Raw genomic sequence first — 22,078 nt, forward strand, 5'->3', positions numbered from 1 at the left:
GAGCGGATGGGAGTGTGGCTCGGGGCCGGAGAAATCTTGGTCTTCCCGACTTGTCTGACTGCAGAAGCTGTACCCTGACTTCCACCCAGTCCCCGGGAGAGGTCTGTGGACGTGAGAATCACCCACGGGAGAATGTCGGCATCGTTTCCTTTTCCTTCCTTCCATGCCTCTGCGTGCTCCTGCCGCCTCGGGCCACGGGAAGGAGCCTTTCTCTAGCACCATCCACCTTCTGCAGCCCATTCTTGTTGCTCCCACCCTGCTGGGGTCGCTCTTGATGGAAGAATTCCAAGGGAATAGGTTAAGATTGCCATCAAGTGGCTGCTCTTGGTAGTGGATGGGAGGAACCTGGCCCTCCGCGCTGGCTGACTCCTAGACCTCCTCCAATTTCTTAGGCCCCTTTGTGACAAAGCCAGCTCCAGCAGCTCAGTCCGAAGAGTGGGCCGCTGGGGCAGGGGCCGGGCACAGGGAGCTCAGGGCGTCTGTGTACTGTACGCCCTCAAGGAAGGGCTCTTCTGTGAGCCCAAGGTGCACCTCCCCAGTGGACTCCCAACACTGCAGTGGCCTGAGCTCAGGGCCCTGGAGTGGTGAGCGCAGATGATCTAGACGCTTACTGGGGAAAACTGCGTGTGCCTTTAGCCTCCTGCCAGCTCCAGCCCCGGTAGGATGCTGCCCTCCAACTCCATGCCTGGAAATTGGCAGGGAGGATCATGCTGTCATCCCCGAAAGAATGGCCTCGCGGTCCCACCGAGGGAGAAGAACACTAACACACATGACTTGGCCATTTCGTTTGGCTCTTGTTCCCCATTTCCCGGCTCTGTAAATGGAGTAATAATTTCTTTCTCAGAGGCGATTTTCTTAGGATTAATGAGATGATTTATTTAAAGTCCTTAGTGTCTGGCAGGAAGCAGGCATTCAAAGGGTAATTGTGATTGAGGTTCTAGATACACATTACCTAAGTACTTCCCATCAAAGCTGTAGCTGGCTGTGTATAAAACAGCCTACTTCAGGGACTGGATTAAAATCTGTTTGCCGCATTCCCTGGGTCTGGATGCCATCCCCCTATAACTAGACCTCACCCCTGCGACTTGGGGAGCAGAAACTCTGACCAAGGGAGAAGGAGGTGAAGCCCTCTTTGTTTTCCCCAGTAGGTAATTCCTTAATGGTGTTGGGAAAACCTGTCCTATAGCAGTGGCAGGAGGTAGGTTTGTATATGTGGGGTGCCCCTGCAGGGGCACAGAGCTCTTGATTGGGGTGTCTCAGAGGTCTCTGAGCGGGCACATGGTATGTGGGAGAAGGTGGATCTGTCGCAGCCGGTTGCAGGGGAGAGGTGGAGCGGGGAGGCAGGCAGAGAGAGAGAGAGAGAGGGACTGTGGGAGTACATCAGCACACTAGTGCAACTTGAGGTTAGGGTCAAGGAAAGACAATTCCAGGGCTTCTATATTTGCAGCAGCTTTTTTAGAAGTGATGGAGGCTATGTTATGTAACCATTGACATTGCAATCTGTCAGATCATTAAACCGCAGTTCCTGGATTCTAGCCACTTAAAGTAATATTGGATGCATCGAGAAAATTGGTATGTTGTAATAGGCTGTCACGAGCACTGACGTCATTGGAGGTCTAGTTGTACAAGGAACTGGGGACCATCGCAAGCGGGTTTCTTACGTCAAGTGAAACACTTGAGACGTCCCTTTGTCCCATTTCGTTTTGTTTCAGAGACGACTGATTGACTCTTTATGGACTGTTCAGGGTCTTCCTGATTGCTAGATTCTACCACTGGCCGTCAGGGTAGGATATATTCAGGTGCTGCGGCAGAATTTGGGGGGTGGGGAGTAGAATGCAGATAAAGTAAAGGACAGGCATCCTCTGTGACCTCTGATTCTCTCCTGTGGTGTGCGAAGCTTTCCCTGTCCCTCCACTCCCACTGCATTGATGGTGTCTTTTTGGAGGGTGTGTGTGTGTGTGTGTGTGCGCGCGCGTGCGTGTGCGTGTGTGTGTGTGTGTGCGCGCGCGCGTGTGAGCCAAGAAGCGAGCCGAGAGTTCTCTGTATGTGGATTTACACCCTTCTTTGTGCCTGTAGCCTCAAGGATAGCAAAATACGCCTCTAACTCTGAACAATTTCATGCAGCACTTTGTTCATGAGTATTAACTGATAATTCCTGGCCTTTGCCCTGAAGCTCCATCAGAATTGCCTACAGTCCTCCATGATAAAAACCACCTTTTGGGGGTAATGGCTTTGCAAAGAGTTTGCCTGTAGTGTCTGGTTTACTGAAGAAGCGCGTGGCTTTTTATAAAGGTTCTAACCTGCATTTTCCCCTCCTCCCTACATCTCAAAGCTAGAGGGATGCTACCAGGAGCCATCTGCTGCTGAACGGAAGGGTGTCAGCTTGCCACTCCGTCGGCTCCCCTCTGCTTTTCACCCTGCCGCCTGGACAGCTGTCCCCGTGTGTCAGACTTTCCCTGTTTACTGGGTCTGAGCTCTCGCGGGGGACGGCAGAGAGGCAGAGGGACCGCTGCTGCCCACAGATGTGGCCATAGGGTCTTGAGACGACGCCCATCCCAAATCTGTAGATGGAGAACTTTCCAGAACGTGGGGAAGGCTGTGTATCTGCTTTGTCCTGTACGGGAGCCACTAGCCACTTCAGAGTCCACGAGTCCTTGATCACTGGCTGGTCTGATCAGTTCTAATAAAAAATACATACCTGTATGATGACAAGCTACCACATGAACAAGCATAGCTGTAGAGACAGGATGGGCATAGCGGTCACATTCTGAGCTTTTGTTCTCGAGCTCGGTCTGGTGGTGGTGGTGGTGGTGTTGGCGGCGGGAGGTCTTTCTAAATCACTGGTGTAGTTCAATGTAGGAACACTCTTTTAGCTGCCTTATGGTATGCTGTGTATGTAGGCAGTGCTGACCCCGTGAAAACAGGGCCTGTTTATTCACACACAGTGTGTTTTTAGTGTGTTGGCCAGTTGGAGAGTACTTCTGCCTGTGGTATTCGTGTCGCGGTATTCCTGTTACCCGGACTTCGGTACAGCAGTACGGTACTGGCTTCAGAGTTGGCATGTCTGCTGTTCTTCACTTGATTCGTTTTTTATTAGCTCCGTGTGAGTCCACATTTCATATAACTTGGTGGTGTTTTGTTTGTTTTTGTTTTTTTTAAGTAGGCTCCACGCTGAGGGTGGAGCCCACGGTGGGACTTGAACTCATGACCCAGAGATCTCCATACAAGAGTTGGACGCTTAACTGAATGATCGACCTGTGTGCCATGTATAACTTGTTTGATCGAGTACTTCTTTCTGTGATCAGTACTAGTTCTGTCTTGGCAACACCCCTGCTTTCCTAGTGATACCATTTGAAGAATCCTTAAAATCCCCTTTTCTCTGTGTTATTAAAGTAATTCGTTGTAGAAAATGTGGACATTTCAGAAAGTTGGAAAGATTGCTGCTGGACAGAATACTACTTTTTTTAAAAAATCACTAATTTGTTTTATTTCCTCGGATCTACTTTCTGTTATGTGTTTCATGCAGTAAAATCTCTGCAATTCAAAACATTGTCAGTCTTTCCCTCATGTTCCTAAGTATTGGAAAATGTGATTTTTGGTTTTCCTTATTAAAATGGGTATTGTCTTCTGTCCTATTCCGTATTCAGAAGTTGTCGGAATGGCACGTGAAACCTTTAAGGAAAATACCACAAAGAATACACAGAATTGTCAAAAGACCAATGTAGTTCCGCATCGTGAAAACGGTGGAAGAATTGTAGTTACTTTTGGCTTTTATTTGAACATAGGAGTAACAAAATGAATTCATCTAGCTTAGCAGGGTATAAAAGGCAGATCTTTGAGTAAGACCCAGAACAGTTTTATTACAGAAAGGAAGAAATCATTGACTCTAATAAAGCAAAGGACTTTAGCATTGAAATTACTAAAGGAATTGAATGTTAAGAAAACATGAAATGAAGGTTATCGAGTATTAAATAGTGTTCATAAGGTTTTTTTTCACCTGAAAATCTGAAGGTTAAATCTTTTTCCTAGGCTAAGCATTCTTGGGGCACCTGGGTGGCATAGTTGGTTAAGCGTCTGACTCTTGATTTTGTCTTAGGTCGTGATCTCAGGATCATGGGGTTGAGCCCCATGTTGAGGCTCTTTGGGTAGGCTTAGAGATTCTCTTTTGCCCTCTGCTTTCCCCGCCCCTAGGTTAGTTGCTCTCTTTAAAATCTTCAAAATTAGGAGCTGTTTTTTTTTTAATCTGTAAATGCTGAAAAAGCAGCGTATTACAAATTATAAGATGTGTTGATAGCCAGGTAACTTCCAAACACAAAGAGCTAAGGAATTCTTCCCTCTTCGGGAAGAGAGGGGTGCCTTTGAATGCTTGGAAGTTGCAAAAGGGGGCCTCCAAGGGAAGAGCGGGTCGGGCTTTGGAGACATTGAAATGGCCTCAAGGAACACGCAATTCTTTGAACAGTGTTTATTGGGTCTCAGCTATTTTCTCTAGGCGCATGCTAGGTTTTGAGGATTAAGATAGATGAGCAAGATTAAATCTTCTTTTAAAAAGCTAAAAAATTTATGTAATCTCCACATCACGACCCTGAGAACGAGCGTCCTTCCCATGCTCCCCGAACTGAGCCAGCCAGGTGCCCTGAGACTAAATCCTCTTGTTCCTAGAACCTGACAGTTCCGTAGACAGTTGCTTGTCACGGTGGGTATTACCTGGAACAGGGTGCTTGCAGAGCAGGTGGTGGGGATCCCTGAAGGCTTACCAGGAGGAGGAGCGGGAGCTTTACAGACAGAGAGGAGAGAATATTCCGTAAGTGGGAACAGCCTGTGTGAAGTCAGAGGCTTGAGGGATCAAGTTAAGGGAATGTGTCCGTTGCCATACACGCAGGATCCGGCTCTGCCTGTGCCTTCGTGTTCCATCATGGGTGCCCATCAGGTTGGAAACCAAACCACTGTTGGTCTTTCACATGGCTTAGGAAGCTGATGCCAAAATAAATAAATATTTTTTTAAAAAAAGATTTTATTTATTTTACAGACAGAGATCACAAGTAGGCAGAGAGGCAGGCAGAGAGAGAGAGGGAGGGAAGCAGGTTCCCTGCTGAGCAGAGAGCCGGATGTGGGGCTCGATCCCAGGGTCCCGAGATCATGACCTGAGCTGAAGGCAGAGGCTTAACCCACTGAGCCACCCAGGCACCGCTATTTATTTTTTTAAAGATTTTATTTTTAATTAGTCTCTACCCTAATGTGGGGCTTGCTTCCTAACCCTGAGATTAAGAGTCACACATGCTGTCTAACGGCCATACCACCCTGAACACGCCCGATCTCGTCTGATCTCGGAAGCTAAGCAGGGTCGGGCCTGGTTAGTACTTGGATGGAAGAGTCACACATGCTCTAGTGACTGAGCCAGCCAGGCACCACTTTTTTTTTTTTTAAACTGGATGCTGATAGAATTTGAACCAGTTAAAGGACCAACAGAATTGTTGCACGTAAATTATCCTTGCACATCTTTGTTTCTCTGATTTGTATCCTAGTATGCCTTTTTAGAAGCGAACTTGCTGAATTACAGACTTTTAAAAATTGGCATCTATCACCGAGTTGCTCTCCAGAAATACTTTTTTTCCCCCCAGTTTGTTCCCATCCTAGCAGAGTAAGGGAGTATGGGTTTTGTCAGAATCAGATTTGAGATCGACATTCTTTCGTGATGACCTGAGTCAGCTGTTTTAGTTCTTCTCAGATACAGTTTTCCATTATTCAGTCTTCTGAAGTAGGTCAAATAGCCATGTTGCAGTTCTGTTGAGTTTTACTGGATACGTCTGTGGGGCATGTTTTCAAAATAATCTCAAAGCTGCTAATCTCCTCTAACTTGGCATCATTTCTGTGTTTACCTTTGTATAAATCCATTACCCAAATCATTTAAAAAAATATATTGAAGCACAGGGCTTATTTTATCTTGTGTCTTTTTATAACCAGATAATTAAAAGTCTATATTTGACAAAAAATTCTGTAACTGATTACCACCAAAGTTTATTAAGGCATCAAGGTAGCCCTTATAAAGTGATTAGGTACCATTAACCCTCTTACGTATATAATTAATTTACTGCCTTGATTTAACCAATTGTCCTTACGTGTATTTAACAGAGGAAATAGGTTCTCTGTTTCTCTCCTGATTCTCTCTTGAAGTTCACACACTTGATGAAGAGTTAGACTTAGAACCAGGCAGCCTTGTCCAAATTGTGCTGTGTGTACTGTGAACCATCAAGGTTCTTAGGACTAGATGTTTACTAGATCGTAAAGTCTGATGGCACATTGTCCTTTCCAGTAGCTTCTTAACCTGAATTTCCTGGTTTAGTTGTAGTACCATCTCAGTGGTACTATCCATAGCAACCAAGTTTCACTTGTTAATATACAGCCCCCCAGCCTCGATCTCCCTACTGTGTTCTTGTAATTACTGGTATTATATTATAATTGTACAGCATGGCCTTGAAGGCAAGTTGGCTATAGGGCCAACCACACGCATTACAGAGTTGAATGCTGTTGTTTCTTCAGGAATTACCAAGCCCTCTTGGAAGGAGTCCAAGCCAGACTCCCTGTGTACCCAGTTCTGCTTGGTATATTGCCAGTGTATTAACCTTTTTTTAAAAAAAGATTTTATTTATTTATTTATTTATTTATGAATGATCTCATGCACAAGTCGGTAGAGCTGCAGGGAGAGGGAGAAGCAGGCTTCCCGCTGAGCTCAGAGCCCGACATGGGGCTCAATCCCAGGACTCTGGGATCGTGACCGGAGCCAAAGGCAGCCACTTAACCCACTGAGACACCCAGGCGCCCCGCCAGTGTATTAACTTTTATTTAAGCAGAAGACTAACAAAGTACCGTTTATTATTATGTTGGCTGCTGTAAAGGGCCCACGCTTAGTACTTTTGAGAGTCAAATATTAGCCCCATGGATCACTTTTTTCTTGCACTGGCTTTTTATCATAACGTAGGTGATGTGATCAATACTGTGTAATTTAGCCGAGATCACATCTGTCTTTATGAGGACATGGCTAATGTAGTGTGATCATTAAAACCCTCTGTTCTTACATGAACACACGGCAGCCCACTCCACTCTAATCCTTTGTAGTGATGTTCTAGGGGGGCGGGCGTGTTGGCTTGGTAAGGTGCCACCCTTTGTATGCAGTAACAGAGGGCAGGAAATTGGAGAGCTTTTGGAAGCAGATCACAGATGAGAAGGAGTATTTGGCGACCTGCTCTTACTTCTCAAGGCTTGTCTTTCCTTTTCTGAGTTCGGTCCCTGCTCTCCAGATAAGCCGACTTCCTTGATTGGATACATGAATAAAACAAGTCTAAATGCTTATGAAGCAGCTTCTGTAATTAATCAGCACAGCACTATTAGATACCAAATTTGATGAAGACATGCAAGTGATTGCTCTCTCACATTTCATCCACAGCCTCGATTGGGGTTTGCCCCAGTCCTAGATCTTTAAATGCCAAGTGCAGCTGGTGGGGCTGCTGGAGTTGGCCCAACTCAGAAGTAATGAGACGGTTGTATATGCCGCCAGGGCCGTCCATTCTGAAGCTCTCGGCAGCAAAGTATGTTCTCCTATGTCCCGGTGTTTGGGTGATCGTTAGGTAGATGGTGGCCGTGTAGCTGGCTGGCTGCATAGCATTTCTTAGGATGGGAGATCCTTCTGGATCATGCTCATCTCTTTAGAAGTAGCTGGTGAAAGTACCATGTTCTCTAGAGTCCTAGGTGAATAGGTCTCTCTGTTTTAGCACTGAGAGATTACAGTGGTGCTGGTGGACTGGCCAACATTGATGCCTCCTTTGGAAACCAGTTTGCCATTAACCAGCAAACTTGTTTTTGCATATTCAAGAATTTCCAACAGTTGCACTTCTAGGTGTGTATCCTAGAGAAACTCCAGTGCATGTTTTCCAGGGGACGAGCAGAAGGAAGTTTGCAGCCTGGTTGGTGATAGCAGCAAACTGGCAGTGCTTAGATGCCCTTGGATGAGATAATCCAAGTGTGGAATATTCATACAGTGGAGTGTGATGAACAACAGTGAAAAGGAGCAAAGACTAAGCAAGATCGTGGATAGATGATCTTCGTAACCTCATGTTGAGTCGGGGGAAAAGCAAATCCCCTGAGACTTAACACAGAGCATTATTTTTTTTTTTTTTGAAATACTTATCTATTTGAGAGAGACGTGCACAGAGAGAGCACGCGGTGGAGCATGTGCCCACATGAGCCAGGAAAGGGAAAGACCAGAGAATCTGAAGCAGGCTCTGCGCTGAGCACTGAGTCCAATGTGGGGCCATATCCCACGACCTTGAGATCATGACCTGAGCCAATGCCAAGAGTTGGATGCCTAACGCACTGAGCCATCCAGGGTACACCCCCACCCCCACCCCCACTCTGCGCAGTATCCTCTTTGTGCAGTTCATAATCAAGCACAGTGAAAGAACATAGCACAGTTATATATACTTAAATAAAGAAGTGGGATAGGCGGAAGCATATAGATATATAGATAATCTATATGTATATTTATAGATAAGGCATATAGATAATGCTTTAGTAACTGGGTTTGGCCATGGGATTATAGATCTTCTTTATATTAAACTAAAACAGGAGGACTGAGGTGGGTGACATTTGGGGATCTTCACTCAAAACTTGGAACTTGAATGTGGAAACTGAGCTGCTGGTGTTGTCAATCATACCACCTTGGAACAGAGCCGCAGCCCTTGCGGGCCTCATCCTGCCTCTCTGCCTTCTGTAGCTCAGATTTTCAGTATTGAAAGTTGTATTTTTGTTGAAAAACAGGACACGGTTTTCGGTTCTGTTGCGTGTCCCCGAGAGGCTGCTGTTAGTCCATCTCTTTCGATGTGTTTTCTCTTTGGTGAACCAGAGTTTCATCCAAACAGTCCCAAAACCTGCTGAGGTTTACAGGCCAGAGGTTTTCAGCTTTCTTCCCGACCAGAGCACAGGTCAGAGTGGACACACAGGGGTCTGACTTAGCATATATTTTAGGGAGTGTGGAGCGCACGATCTGATCCTGAGAGATGGTCTTGGAAGTAAACACAGTCAGGACCAACACTTGGTGAGGTCTCACCTTTTTACATTTAAGCACCCAGTTACTTTCCAGGCAGTGGGAAGGGGAAGAAGCCGCGAAGTCAGGGAGAACAGAGATAAAAAATAAAACAGACACTGCTTCCCTCGGACGGGCTGAGGACTCTGTACCCTCTCCCATTGGGGGCTGCAGAGCTGGGACGTAGAGGAGGACCAGTGCCATACATGACCATCAGACTGGGCTTCTGACCCGTCATTTTAGGTCTTGTGGTTCTTTCCGTCTTCCTTACCTTTCTCAGAATTACCATCCCGTATTTCCAGTTCTGGGTTGGGTGCTTTTGATTATATCGAGGGTGCCGAAAGACCAGTCCCAGTAGAAAGAAGAGGAAAAAAGCCAGACAGTCATCCCTTAAACATTCTTTAATTGACCGTGTATGACTTATGCTGCGGTGGGATGCGGGCCAAACAGTTGTTCGACATTACAGGACGATCCTGCACTGGAGAAAACTGGATGAGGTTTTGCTCTGCAGGCTTCCACACAGGGCAGGATAGGACTCGTGAGGGATTTTTTAACCCTGTGATTTCTCCGGGGAAATTATATCTTGAGGTTGTTCCGATCCCTGGGTACCCTGGAATTCTTGGATGACCTTCAGTTGAGAGCCCTAAAAGGAGTTAGCTGTGATCTTGGTTATGAACCCGAACCTGCCTAAGCCTCCCTGTGCCCATCAGTAAAGTGGGGGGTTGTACTAGATGCTCCCTAAGGCCCTGCCTGTAATTCTGATTTTAAAGTGAATGGATAGCAGGTAGAAATCAGGAAAGACCCCCACCAACCTCCTGATGTTTTTTTCGTTTCTTTGTTTAAAAGTGAGGCAGGTAGCCATGCCCTGGTGATTTAGGAGACTGCCCTCATGGAAAGAATAATCACCAGCCCTGGGTAGCTGTGGGCTTGATGCCATAAGCGAATGTGGTAACTGCTTTGAGGGATTTGATGAGGTCTCAACGTGTGTAAAGCCCAGGAGGGGTTCATTCGGTGGTTAAACAGCAATGAACTAGAAGTAATAATGAGAGCCAGTCTTCTCCCAGCTCCCTTGGATGAATCTGAGGTAAAATTCAGTTTAGCATATGGGATCTTTGATGGCGTGCCCCCCCACCCATGGAAAGGCATAAAGAGGGTGTGGATTGGTGTTCAGAGCATGTGTTTTGGACATCACAATTGCCATCTGAAGTTCTAAAGCTTTGAAAGAATCGATTTTTAAAATCAAATAGCTTTATGACAAATGAAGGGAGATAACATGCTCTAGTTATCGGGACCAGGAGCTGGCCAGCCTTGTTGGAGTCTTGAGCGGCACCCTTCCACCCCCCCCCCCCACCTCCCCAGCTGCCAGGCCACAGAGCCTGTTCTGTGACAGACCCTCTAGAAACAATGAGGAGAAACAGCTTCTGTGTTATTAGATGAGATGAATTTAGGTGCGTCGGGGTGGCCATCCTGTGCTGGGGGGTGACGGCTGGGGGGAGGGGGATGATGTTCATCCCAAAAGTAATAAAGCACCCTGGTTGCCCAGATGAGGGGGGGAGGGGGGGCGGCTGGAGGAGGAGGAGGAGCCCGTGGAACGAGATTTCTGCAGTCTGTCTGGATCTCTGCCCAGGTCTCCCAGCCAAAAAAACAAATACAAATAAATAAAAGGCAAGTGCTGAATGACACAGATTATGATATTAAAAAGGGATGCCATTGAAAATGTGCCACGGACCCCCCACTTCCGAGCGGGGGCTGTGCGCAGGGTGGAATGTGTGCATGGAGGGGGCGCTCTGGCACACCATTAAGCTGACCGCCCCCCCTTCCGTCAGAGGTGTCCTGTCTCTCCCCTCCTCATCCCCCCCCCCCCCCAGTCAGAAATTCTCCAATAAGGATTTGTCTGCATTGCAGATTGGGAGAATTGCTTTGCCTAGATAGAGAAAAGCCAGTGGCTCTTTTCCTTCCCTCCCCCCCCCTTCCTCTCAATTTATCAGGAAGGGGGGAAGGCGCCCCAGACCCCTCCTCTGCGGGGTTGGGTTCCCTCCCCTGCCCATAAATAACCTTCCCTCCCTGGCGCCTCCCCTCCCCCTCCCGGGCCCAGGGCTGCTCGGCGGCCGTCCTATTGCCGCGCGGAATGTGCTCGCCGCCTGCTTATTACGTACAGGGGAGGATTGTTGACAAGTGCTCTGGAGCCTGCCTCGCCGCGCTCGCCCTCCCTCCTCCCTCCCGCCCTCCCTCTGTCCTCCTTCCTCTCTGTCTCTCTGCAATGATCCGGCTCTGAGGATGGCTGCTCCACGGGTCTGTCAGGTGCAGTTTTTGGTGGCTTATCTTGAGGAACCTGGGATAGAAGGTCTGTTCCTATAAATAAAATAAAAACCAAATAGCTCTAGGTTTGTTTCAGGCTGCTGTGGCTTTTGTTGGAGAAATAGGCCTTTTGTGGTTTTTTTTCCCCCTACTGGGGTCCTGATTAAATCCATTATGGATGGCAAGGTGCTAGATAGATCTGTCTATCCGTGTATATGTAGGACTATGTGAAAAGTGTTGCGATTGCTTGATATTAATATTCTTTGAGCTTTGATATCCTCCCTGGGGGCAGTGGTGGCTCCTGGAAAGGCACTGTGGAAATTTACAAGAGAGAATTAATGTCGTTCTTAAAGCATTCAGCTCTGTTGACCATTTTGGCCAAATCTGCAGTTTTAGCTAGGCTTGTATGAATTGAGACGTTTCTCTGGGGACTGAACGCCATCCGGCTATGGTTGGTCCCTTTATTTTATTGCCAGTTTATGTGATCATTTCCCAGCATTTAAAAATAGATGTTTGATTAAAGTTAATTAGTTCATCCTCACCGCAGCTCTGGTTTCTTTTATCAGCAGCGTGCATGGTTTCCTTTCCCTTAATACTTTGTATCTCTTGTCTTCCTTCCTCGATAGATGGAGGAAACTGAGGCACGAACATGGATGCTGGGTGCTTCTAGGTCAGCCCTGAAAGCTTGAAAACTCAAGAGTGCTCTCAGTTCCCCTCCCCCACTCCCACCTTTCCTGAATGAATCCGGATTTGCATTACTCGCTGTAAACACAAATGAATTTTAGGAACTGTCAGTTTGAGGTGCCTCTGGTCTCTGCAGGTTCTGTGGCCGCATGCCTCGAGTTCTTTTTGTGTTGCTTCCCTTAGATTTCAGTATGAGAAAGAATGTTGCTCTGGGAGGTAGTAGGCCTCTCTGAACTTCCTTGCTGTCAGCACCTTAAAAATTACTCTTTATTGTTATTGTGATGATGATTTTTTGCTTCGAATAGCCTGCTTAATTCTTTCTTAGTGTGTTCATCTGAAAAGTGGGTGTGCAGTTTGATTTGTGAGTGAGGTCATGAGGGCCCTCAGAACCGTCCATCCCTCCCCGACGTCCGTCCCTCCCCGTGCTCCAGTGCTGCAAACACGAGGGAATGGAGGACTTCTCTGGGGTTCATTTGTATTGTATTAGGGGAGTCAAAGCAGCCAGAGAGGTTTTAGGGCTAAGGGTGTGGCTCTTCTCTACAAACTGGGATGTTAGGACATAGTATTTGGAGTGGTGCCTGTTTATCAGCACAGACTAGTACACGGACTAGTAACTTTATGGGGTTTGTTGATCTGAGTGGAAGCCAGCTTTGCCTAACTTTGTAGAGACTTGTTAATATTTGACAGCCTGTGTCTTTTGGTAACGCATCTGTGGGGTAAATGTAAGTGCTGATATTAAGCTTTAAATAAAGATAAATATACAGGCATATGGCAGTTATTTAAAGGTTCCCCAGCTCTCTGAGAATTTGTTGCATAGGTATATGGAAATCTGCCTTTGACAAGTGCAAATTGCACGATTTGGGGGAAAAAAATTCTGGGTTTTGGCATGTCCAGTTACCTGAACGTAAAACTTTGCATGTGTTGGGTCTCCTTGATCTAGCTAAAAGAATTTCTCTAGAAATGTCCCGTGTTTACCTCTGCTGTGTGTGACTCCCAAGTTCATGCTCTGCAGTGATGCCATTGTTCTCCAGCTCGGTCTCCACACCGACCTAAATCCAGCATCTGTCTTTAATCCCTCTTCTTTGGAATGTGGAAGGTGGTGTTTGACCTCTGGGGTGTTCAGTCCTGGGCCATTTGCACAGTTGACAGAAGCTTGAGTTGTGTGTCCTAGGGGATTCCAAGGATTCGTGCTTTGGATGGACAGTTCTAACTAGGTGGCCTGGTGGGCATGCTTTCGCCTGGTTTGCCAGCGTAAAATCAGTACGGTATTGGGATGGGGTTAAGGCCTGGGGTGGGGATTTATGGATGCTTGCATGCCAAAGTTGAGAGAGGAGCTCCTTGTGGGGCAGTGTAGATGTTTCTATTTCAGTTGTTGTCATTGCGATGATTATTCAAGCTATTCTTCCTGTTATGTTGTAAAATTCATGGTAAGGACGAGGAATGAGGGAAAAGAGGGACAATGTAAGGAGGAAGAGCCCTTTACCCTGAAGAAGTAAAGGAGTTGTTGCAAAATTCACGGCACAGTTTTCTTGCCATTGTGATCATCATAGTTCCAGTAGCTCCCACGGCTGGTCCAGAAACTAGAGATCCTGGATCTTTCCCGCTGAGGGAGTGATTGATTGATTGATTGCTTTCTGTACCAGTTGAAGTCCAACTGTGGCTCTGCGGTGGGGGGGGTTGGAGCCCCTCCACGAGGCTTGTTTTCTTTCTTCTTGCGCCTCCTGGTCAGGATGTGGGAAGGAGAGGTCTTTTGTCTGGTGGTGCTCGCTCCTTTGGGGTTTAGACCGCTAGAGCAGGGCCCATTTTAGTGTTCACAGCAATGTGGTCGCCCTTCCTGTGTGTAAGTGTCTCATGGCTCGCTCCTTTGTGCCTCAAGGTGAGGAAATCCCTACTGGGCTCAAGGGTCCTCTCTTACCACTCGACTGTCTCAGAGGTAGCTAGCCATGTGCTTGATTCTGAAATAAGAAAAATGGGGTAGAATCTGACATTGGCCTTCCTTACCTAGTGGCCCAACTTTTCTATGTTAATTAATTAGTACTGGGTCAGGTTTGGTTTTTGTTTGTTTGTTTGTTTTCAAATGGAACACCCTTTTTCAAAAACCTGAGTGTGCAAGGTACCTTCAGATTGCCCAAGAAGGTTTCTTTCATGGGGAAAGATTGGTGCTGGGAAAGGGTTCTTGGGGCCTTATCAGTCTGTTTACCCAATAGTGTAAACTAACAAAAAACCCTCGTCGTCTCTATCTTTGGGCTCTTCTGAGAGTCATTGGCATTATTTTTGGGTTCCATTTTGTGGGTTGGAATGGGAAATCTCTGTAGCCGATTGCGAGCAGACAAAGGGGAGCCCTGTCTGCTTGGGGGCCGTGCTCCTGAGGGGAGGGATTATTACGTCCCATATGCGGAGGTATTCAACCCACTTTGATTTGTGCTCTGTTGACCACAAGTATGGCAGTGACATCGCGCCTCGAGACTCATTTGTTCTTGTCCACCTCTGTCTTCTGATGGGGGGAGAATGTCCATGGACCAGCCTGGGCTTAGCTTCGCAGACCTTTCTGCCCCGCTCACCCCCTTCCCTGGAACCCGAGCATTCTTCTGAAAGCTTAGCTGCTGACCCAAGCGTGTCCTGTTGGGTTCAGACTCTGTATTCCTGTTGAACCCTTGAGGCTGGCCTGAGCCCACATTTTCCCCCTGGCATCCCAAAGCAAAAAAAAAAAACCAAACAGTCCACAAATTTTCCTTTAAATATTTAAGTGAAAAACAGACTTTATTTTCACTAGCAGGCTCTGCATTCTGAGTATCTGAGAGGGTCCTGCCTCAACCAAGGGGGCTGTTGTGATCATTTTTCTCTGAAGTCAAAGTGCTGCAGCCATCCCCCATCCCCCAACACACACACACACACACACACACACACACACAGCAGCTGAAAATGAAAGCTCTCTTTGGATGCTTGACTGTTTAATATGTAATGTGATACCTTGTCTCCCAGTGACGGGGTGACAGACGGGCATTGGCTGTATAATACAGAATTACCTTTTGTGTATCTCTTCTACAACAAAGCCAAATCCATTGGCTCTCCCTAATATGCTAATACGTTCGGTGGGCTCCAGATGTTTTGGAAGCTAGGGAATCGCTTCAGAGGTCTCCTTATTTATTTATTTATTTATTTATTTATTTATTTATTTATTCCCCCTTTGCTCGAACCCATCTTGAGGTACTGCTTTTTGTGAAACAGAGGGGTTCAATTTCTTTTTTCCCCCCCGCTTTTAGTTTTGTATTCTGTCACGTACGTGGAGCTAATGGGAAGGCTGATGAAACTTCTTTGTGTCTAAAACATGGAATTACAAGGGCTGCACATTCTAAGTGTGTGTGTGTTTGTGTGTGTGTGTGTTCCAGTGTTAGAAAAAGATTCCCTTCTCTCTCGATGTCAGTATTCTGAAACTGTAGCCCCTGTCAGTTGCTTAAGCTGGAGTTCTGGAGCTAACGGGGTCCTTGGCCTCGTTAATAAACTAGCCCCCCTCCTTCGAATGTGAAGGCAAGAGGGAGCTGAGGCTCCTGCATCTCCAGTCTTCCAGGGACAGGAAATCTTCTTACCCGCTTGCTGCTGCTGCTCCAGGCTTAGAAAAGAAGCCAGTCTGGTGTGTTGCCTTGAATGGAGAGCCTTTTCATTTTTTGCTAATTTTGGAGATGGGCTGAAGGGCTCCGGAATGTGATGGCCCGGTTCTGTTGTACTGGATTCTTTTGGGCGTTCTCAGCCTGTGAGGACGGGCACCGCTGCCTGCGGTGGCCAGGTGGTCTCGGGCCTGGGACACGCTATCCCTGGGACACGCTCCTCTGTCCACCCCTGGTGGCTAGCCAAGGTTGCAGGCAGTCCCCAAGCTGCCTTCCCCCACAGTGGTTTGGGATTTTCAGCTCTTATTTATTGCTTTTGTGAAAGACAATAGACGTGGCTTAATTTAAGTTCAACCTACTGAATATTAATAGAGGGGAACAATTGCTCATGTGGGGAAAACGGGATCTTTGGGCCATTCAATTTTCTCCGTGTAACCTCCTCTCCCAGCGAAGGTTCGTGGTGATCGGGGTGGGGGGGGTTGGGAAAAGAAAATGAGCTCGTGTGTTTGAAGGAGGGGACGCTGTTCCGTTATTTCTCATCGACTAAAAAGAATAATTGAAAAAATTGATGGCAGGGCTTTGTTAGCGAGAAGAAAAGGCAACACGCATTAGCTTGTCTCCTTTTCTGGTAATGGCTCTTCTGCCCTGTGGCACCCTAGTCCGTCTTGCCGACCTGGCTCTTCCGGATTGAGCAGGTAGTAGGAGTTGGACTAAAACATTCAGGATGAAATAAGGTAGCTAGTACAGGGGATGTGTGAGAGTGGGCTGGGTGGGGAGAGCCAGGTGGAAGCGGGCATGCCTTTGTCCAACCCTGTAGACTGCCTCACTAAAGACGAATGTAAGTATTCTCTCTACAGGGCGGGGGTCTTCAAACTGCAGAAGCACACCGCATGCAGAACAGATGGGTCTTGCCCCTTAGGCCACGAAAAGCTGAGTTCCTTCAGTTTGCATTGACAGGCACTGAGGGCCTCTGTGTGGGCCCCAGTTTTCCTAATCTGGAAAGCAGACCGTCCTTGCTAATCTTCGGAAGAGAGGAAACCTTGGAGTTCTCTGGAGATCCCATTAGTCGGGTGGAGGGCTTGGGGCAGTGGACCCAGCACTGCTTTCCGTGGTTTTCATGTAGCTCAAGCACGCCTGAAGGTGGGTTCGTGGAGCATCCTGCCTGCTTCTGTCTCCCCCGCGAGCCTCAGTGAGCTCACATACAATCAGTTCAGGTTCCCGGTTTCCTTGTAAAATTGCACAGTCCAGTTTCCCTGAATTTGCACACTGGACAGTCGAGTTCTGGAGGGGAGAACCATCCTGTGCCTTTTTACTTTTTACATTGACGCCTCTTAGAGACGAATGCTTTATCTCCCCCCAGTGTGTTGCCTTTCTTCCCCTGAGTTTGTCATTAACCGACTCCTTAGAGCTTTGCAATAAGCTGTGTACGGCAATCTTCTTTGCCTTCCCAAAATCCCTGGTAAAAAGTAGAAGAATGTCCCAAGAGAACTTTGCGGTTCGGGTGCCTGCCTTTCATTGAGGTCATAAATGGCGCCATCAGAATTGGTTTCCTCCCCTCTGCTTCACACTTGGCCCTGAGCATCCTGGTGTCTTCAGGTCTCCCCCGCCTTGAACCTGGCTTTGCCCTCGGGTGATGGTTCTCAAGATGTTCTCCGGTCCAGTCCACGCGGCGCCGGCAGCACGTGCAAACCCGTTAGACTAGGACACGCTGGGGATGACGGGGTCTCGGGGACTGTGTTTGGACCAGGGATTGTGATTCAAGCTTCAGTTTGAGAATCTGCGGAGATCATTCTTGACAGAAGGGCAGGCAGGCCCATGTAGCTCGTCACTGAAGAGCTTTACTCTTCTTTGCTAACTCGCTCGCTCACGCGGGCTGCTTATTCCTGCAGCAGATACACCCAGAAGATCGTGGCATGTACGGAACGGCACGGCAGTGTGTCTGCCCCAGCTTCACCTGACGGCACGTGGTCCTTGCTTGTTTCCTCCTCGATCCAAGCTCCGCTTCAAAACCAGCCCCTCCCCCTTCACTAGCACCATCCCCCTGTTTTTGGCTTTGGTTTTCTAGGTTTCTCATTTTTATTGCAAGTGTGTTGGCGTCGCTGATTCACGTTCACTGGGTCTCTCTCTCTGTCATTTTCTCCCTGCCCTCCCAAGTGCAAGGCTGCTGCTTTGCACATACTAACCGATTCACCCTGTGTGCTCATCGAGCTCCCTCCTCACTGGAATTTAGGTTTTGTTTGATTGTGCCTGTATCCCCAGGGCCCTGGCATATGGTAGGTGTTAAGAAAATGAACAGATGATAAAAGCTTAAAAATTTAAGAAAAAAGCATGGATGAACTCCCATTCTTTCCCTCCTCTCTTGCTTTATTCTCCTTTGTGTGCTTACGGACTGTTGGAAAACGTGATCTCAGCCAAGAGTAAACCTCTCCTTCTCTGCCTCATGAGTTTTACATGTGGTTCTAGAATCCACATGTTTTTATTTCGGACTGCCCATGCTTTTCGAGCGTGGCCCTCACTCGTCTCTTCTCACTTGTGCGACTTCTCTCCTGGCCCAGTTCCTTCATCTCTAGGGCCGCCTGCACCCACCCCGCTCTTTTCCATAGGCTTCCTTCCCACCCTGCGACCTTACTGAAGCGTTCTAGGTCATTTTATGTAGTTAATAACTATCTATTACGTAGGTTTAGTTTTCTAGAGCTCCACGAAATAACCTAAAGGCAGGGAAGATGAATTTTCATAGAACTGACTCAACCCCAAGGATCTGTCCAAAAATGTTTCAAAAATCAATCAGTACAAAATTACTGGTCCGTTCTCAGTTGATTAAAATAAAAGAAATAATTCATTTCCTCTGTGCACCAGCTGGATTTCAGATGCTCAAGAGCTGCGCGGAATGGGGGCGCCTGGGTGGCTCAGGTGGTTAAGCGTGCGACTCCTGGTTTCAGTTCAGGTCATGATCTTGTGGTCATGAGATCAAGCCCTGCGTTGGGCTCTGTGCTGAGCATGGAGCTTGCTTAAGATTTCTCTCTCTCCCTCTGTCCCGTTCCCCCACCTCAAAAAAAAAAAAAAACCCACGCATTAAAAAGAATAGCTACATGGGACTTGTGGCTGTAGTAGTGGGTGACATGGACTGTGCCTCTACCCGTAGACTCTGGCTTCCATGCAGTTCGTGTTTCCTTTTGACCTCATGGTGTCAATTGCCCACATTTTTTCTATCTCGGGGAAGATGTGTATGTTTTCCACTTCCGTTTTTGCAGCCCTGCCCCCCAGAAGCTGCACGTCTTGGTGATAGCCACGGGCCTTACTGCACCACAGTGGCTTCCCAGCGTTCTGGTATTACTCATCCTCAGAAAGGAGCTGAAAACGCACAGGCAGGCCAGGGCACGCAAGAGCAGGTTGAGTGTCAGGGCTCAGTTGCCTGATAATCACGTTCTTTCAGGTGACTTTACCGAATACATAGACTCCTGTTACCTCTACAGTGTTAGTGCAACAGTCCGAACCAGTCTTAAGTGTCTGAACCGAAAGGAATTTAATACAGGGGATTCACTGCTCACAGAGTTGGTGGAAATGTTGCAAGGATGGAAATCAAGGGGCCACACTATGCTTTGTGTGGCTGTGAAAATGGAGATCCTGTGTAGGCATTCCTGCAGATTCCCAGCTTCTGATGCCCACGCGACTGGGAAATTGGGGGCCAGTCGCTGCGGACACTTGTGTTGGGGCAGGCTTCCTGTCGGTAGCACTTGAGTTCGATCCAGAATCCTAGATGTGAGCATGTCTCTGCTGGAGGACCAGCCGGCCAGGCTTCTATTCCTCTGTCACCCTTTGGTGAGGCCTCAGTGCTTGTTAAAACACTAACCATATTCTTTGGCATAGGCTCTACCCTGGGACTTTTATCCAGTTCCCTTACTTAGCAGGACATCCTGGGGCCCCAGAACTCCCTCTTCTGCGTGGTGACCTCATACATGCAGGTCCTAGAGAGGCCTTGTCCTTTGAGACCATCAGAGGCAAACGGGACTTGTCTAATATAACGGGTTACTATGAAGAGGAAGTTGTGTAGTAGGATTTCTAGTTAACGACGTAAACTATGGCTCTAAAATGATGCTTTCTGCTTTCTCTTGTCTGGTTCCTGAAGCCAGTTTCTAAAAGGATTTCAGCTTCTTTCTTTTTTTTTTTTAAAGATTTATTTTAACATCCCCCCCCAACGTGGGGTTCAAACTCAAAACCCCAAGAACAAGAGTTGTACGCTTCACCTACTGAGCCAGCCAGGCGCCCCAGGATTTCAGTGTTTCTCGTGTACATCTGTTAGCCTTTGAAGGTTGACTAGTTCGAATTGGTAATACACGAGGTGCCTTTCTTCCTAGCCCAAGCCCTGAGAGATGTTTGTGTATGTCAATAAGAACCTGTAAAGTCTGTTAACGGTTATAGAATCCTGCCGGCATTTCATACTGTCGAAATGATTTCCTGGGGCTCGCGTAGGATGAGGTGTCCCACCCAGAAGGGGGAGGGCACCTGTGCACCTTCTAATCCTCTTCTTTGCAAATTCTGGTCCGGCCTCATCAGCCGTGGTGTAGGGGTAACTGTGGTAAAGTACTACTTCCTGTGTCATGTGTTTTAAGTCTTTGTCCCCTTTTCTCACCTGTAGGGCTCCTTGGTAATGGCCAGTCTAAGGGATTAGGACCAGCGTCAGAACAGTCAGAGAATGAGAAGGACGATGCATCCCAAGTGTCCTCTGCTAGCAACGATGTTAGTTCTTCAGATTTTGAAGAAGGGCCGTCGAGGAAAAGGTTAGTACCCAAGGCTGAAAATGCTGGTGCCTTAAACCAGGGACACCAGTGTTTGCCCCAGGGGAGCCGGCTCGGGCCCACCTCCCCAGGCTCCTGGTTTTCAGAGAGGAGCCTGCGTTCTGGAGGTTCCCTATCTCAGGTCCTGGTCTCGAAACGTGGTCCGCTCACTGACCTTAAAAACAAACACACCCGAACATGCCCTGGGCCAGACAGAGCCAGCTTCTGCCCTCAGCTCTGGCCACGGTGTTGCCAGCTTGTAACTCCTGTCCGCTGCGATCATTTTAAGTGACTCTCCTCAGATTGTGGAGTCCATTTGGTGGTATTTCGGTGTCTGAAGACCGCTGTTCCTAAAAATGTTGAATTAAAATGCAGTGTTTCTGAACAGTGTTCCTCCTCAGGAAAACAGATCGGTGTGGGGTTTTCACCCCGGCGCCGGTGGAGGAATCGTTCATAAAACGTAATTTATCAGTTTTTTTTTTTTTTCCTCTGGTTTAAAATGACTTTCCTAAATAAGCTTGAGTGTTTGATAGGGAAGTTGGCCATGGGAGTTGGATAAAGTTTGTGGCTTCACGGTCAAACAGCAGTGACCTTGTATCATGCTGCTTGTAAATGGGGTGTTTTAAAACCAAAAATACAAAAACAAAAAAACCCTTGCTGGTCGTCTGCCTGATTTTGTACCTCACGTGTTGTGCTCCCCACCTCCCACCCCTTTCTAGAAATTACATTCAGTTTCCGCAGCCCCCCCCCGCTCCCCATACTCGAGGTGTTCCTGGATGACTAGATGAATGACTTTTTCTTAGAACCTGGTAGTTCGAGAGGTTGGGGAAAAGAAAAAAGAAAAATCCCTTGGCCTGGCTGCTGCTGTGTACTTTCTCCAGAATTCTAGTTACCCTCTGGAAATTGTCTAGATGCATATATCTGCTGAACTACTGAGTCTAGTGGAAATTAAGAGGAAAGGATCGGATTAGCCATGCGTTAGGTGTTTTAAGATCCTTAACAAAGCTCGACTTTGGTCTGGAACTGGAGACAATAGCTCAGTCTTAGTTTATTTTCTTCCATCATGCCGTGTCTTCATTTAGAAAACCCAGAATACAATTTCCTCTTAATTTTTCAGTGCTGTGTCTCAGAAGAGGTCTCAGATTCGTGGATAGTCAGCAAGCCTACGGATATAGGGTCTGCAAGTGTCCTGGGCCTTGTAGGTTAGTCTCTTTAAACGGCCCTCGGGTGAGTGTCTCAATGACAAGTCTGTCAGGTTTCTGATACTTGCTTGCCATGAACATTCGCTTGTCCGCAGTTGGAAAAATGCATCCTCGCAAGAGAGGGAGGTCAAGGGTGTGTGTTAGAAATCCCATCAGTAAATAGGTTGGTAACTGTAATGATACTGTCCGTGCTTCCAAACATGGGTGGGTGGTCCTACCTCTGGCATCGTCTTTCATCTCCATTTAGGGCGCAAAATTCTGAGTGTGGTTGGGCATGTTAGCACCTGGTCCTTAAGCTGCATGGCCGTCAGTTCCTCCCAAGGGGCGTGCCCCCCACCCCAATCCTGCCAGCGAGGGGGTGCCATGACCGACATCTGTATGGCTTCATTCTCTCAGGGTGTGTGTGGGGGTGCTGGCCCTTCACCCCTGACTCCCGAG

At 47.5% G+C, this 22,078-nt stretch overlaps 1 protein-coding gene across 3 annotated transcripts in view; it reads left to right on the forward strand.

Annotated features, from left to right (window-relative positions):
• JARID2 (jumonji and AT-rich interaction domain containing 2) overlaps window positions 1-22,078 on the forward strand; it is a 259,997-nt gene that overhangs the window by 134,003 nt on the left and 103,916 nt on the right. The window contains exons 1-2 of one of the 3 annotated variants that reach the window (XM_044259304.1): window positions 11,329-11,420; window positions 20,300-20,441. The exons of 1 other annotated variant lie outside the window; for it this stretch is intronic. In XM_044259304.1, coding sequence (XP_044115239.1) covers window positions 11,354-11,420; window positions 20,300-20,441 — 209 coding nt within the window. In that variant the 5' untranslated portion in view covers window positions 11,329-11,353. Of the gene's footprint in view, window positions 1-11,328; window positions 11,421-20,299; window positions 20,442-22,078 lie in introns of those variants that run through there. One more of the 3 variants, XM_044259295.1, reaches the window with a different exon arrangement.

Source organism: Neovison vison, chromosome 1 (genome assembly GCF_020171115.1).
Source record: "Neovison vison isolate M4711 chromosome 1, ASM_NN_V1, whole genome shotgun sequence".
NCBI lineage: Eukaryota > Metazoa > Chordata > Mammalia > Carnivora > Mustelidae > Neogale > Neogale vison.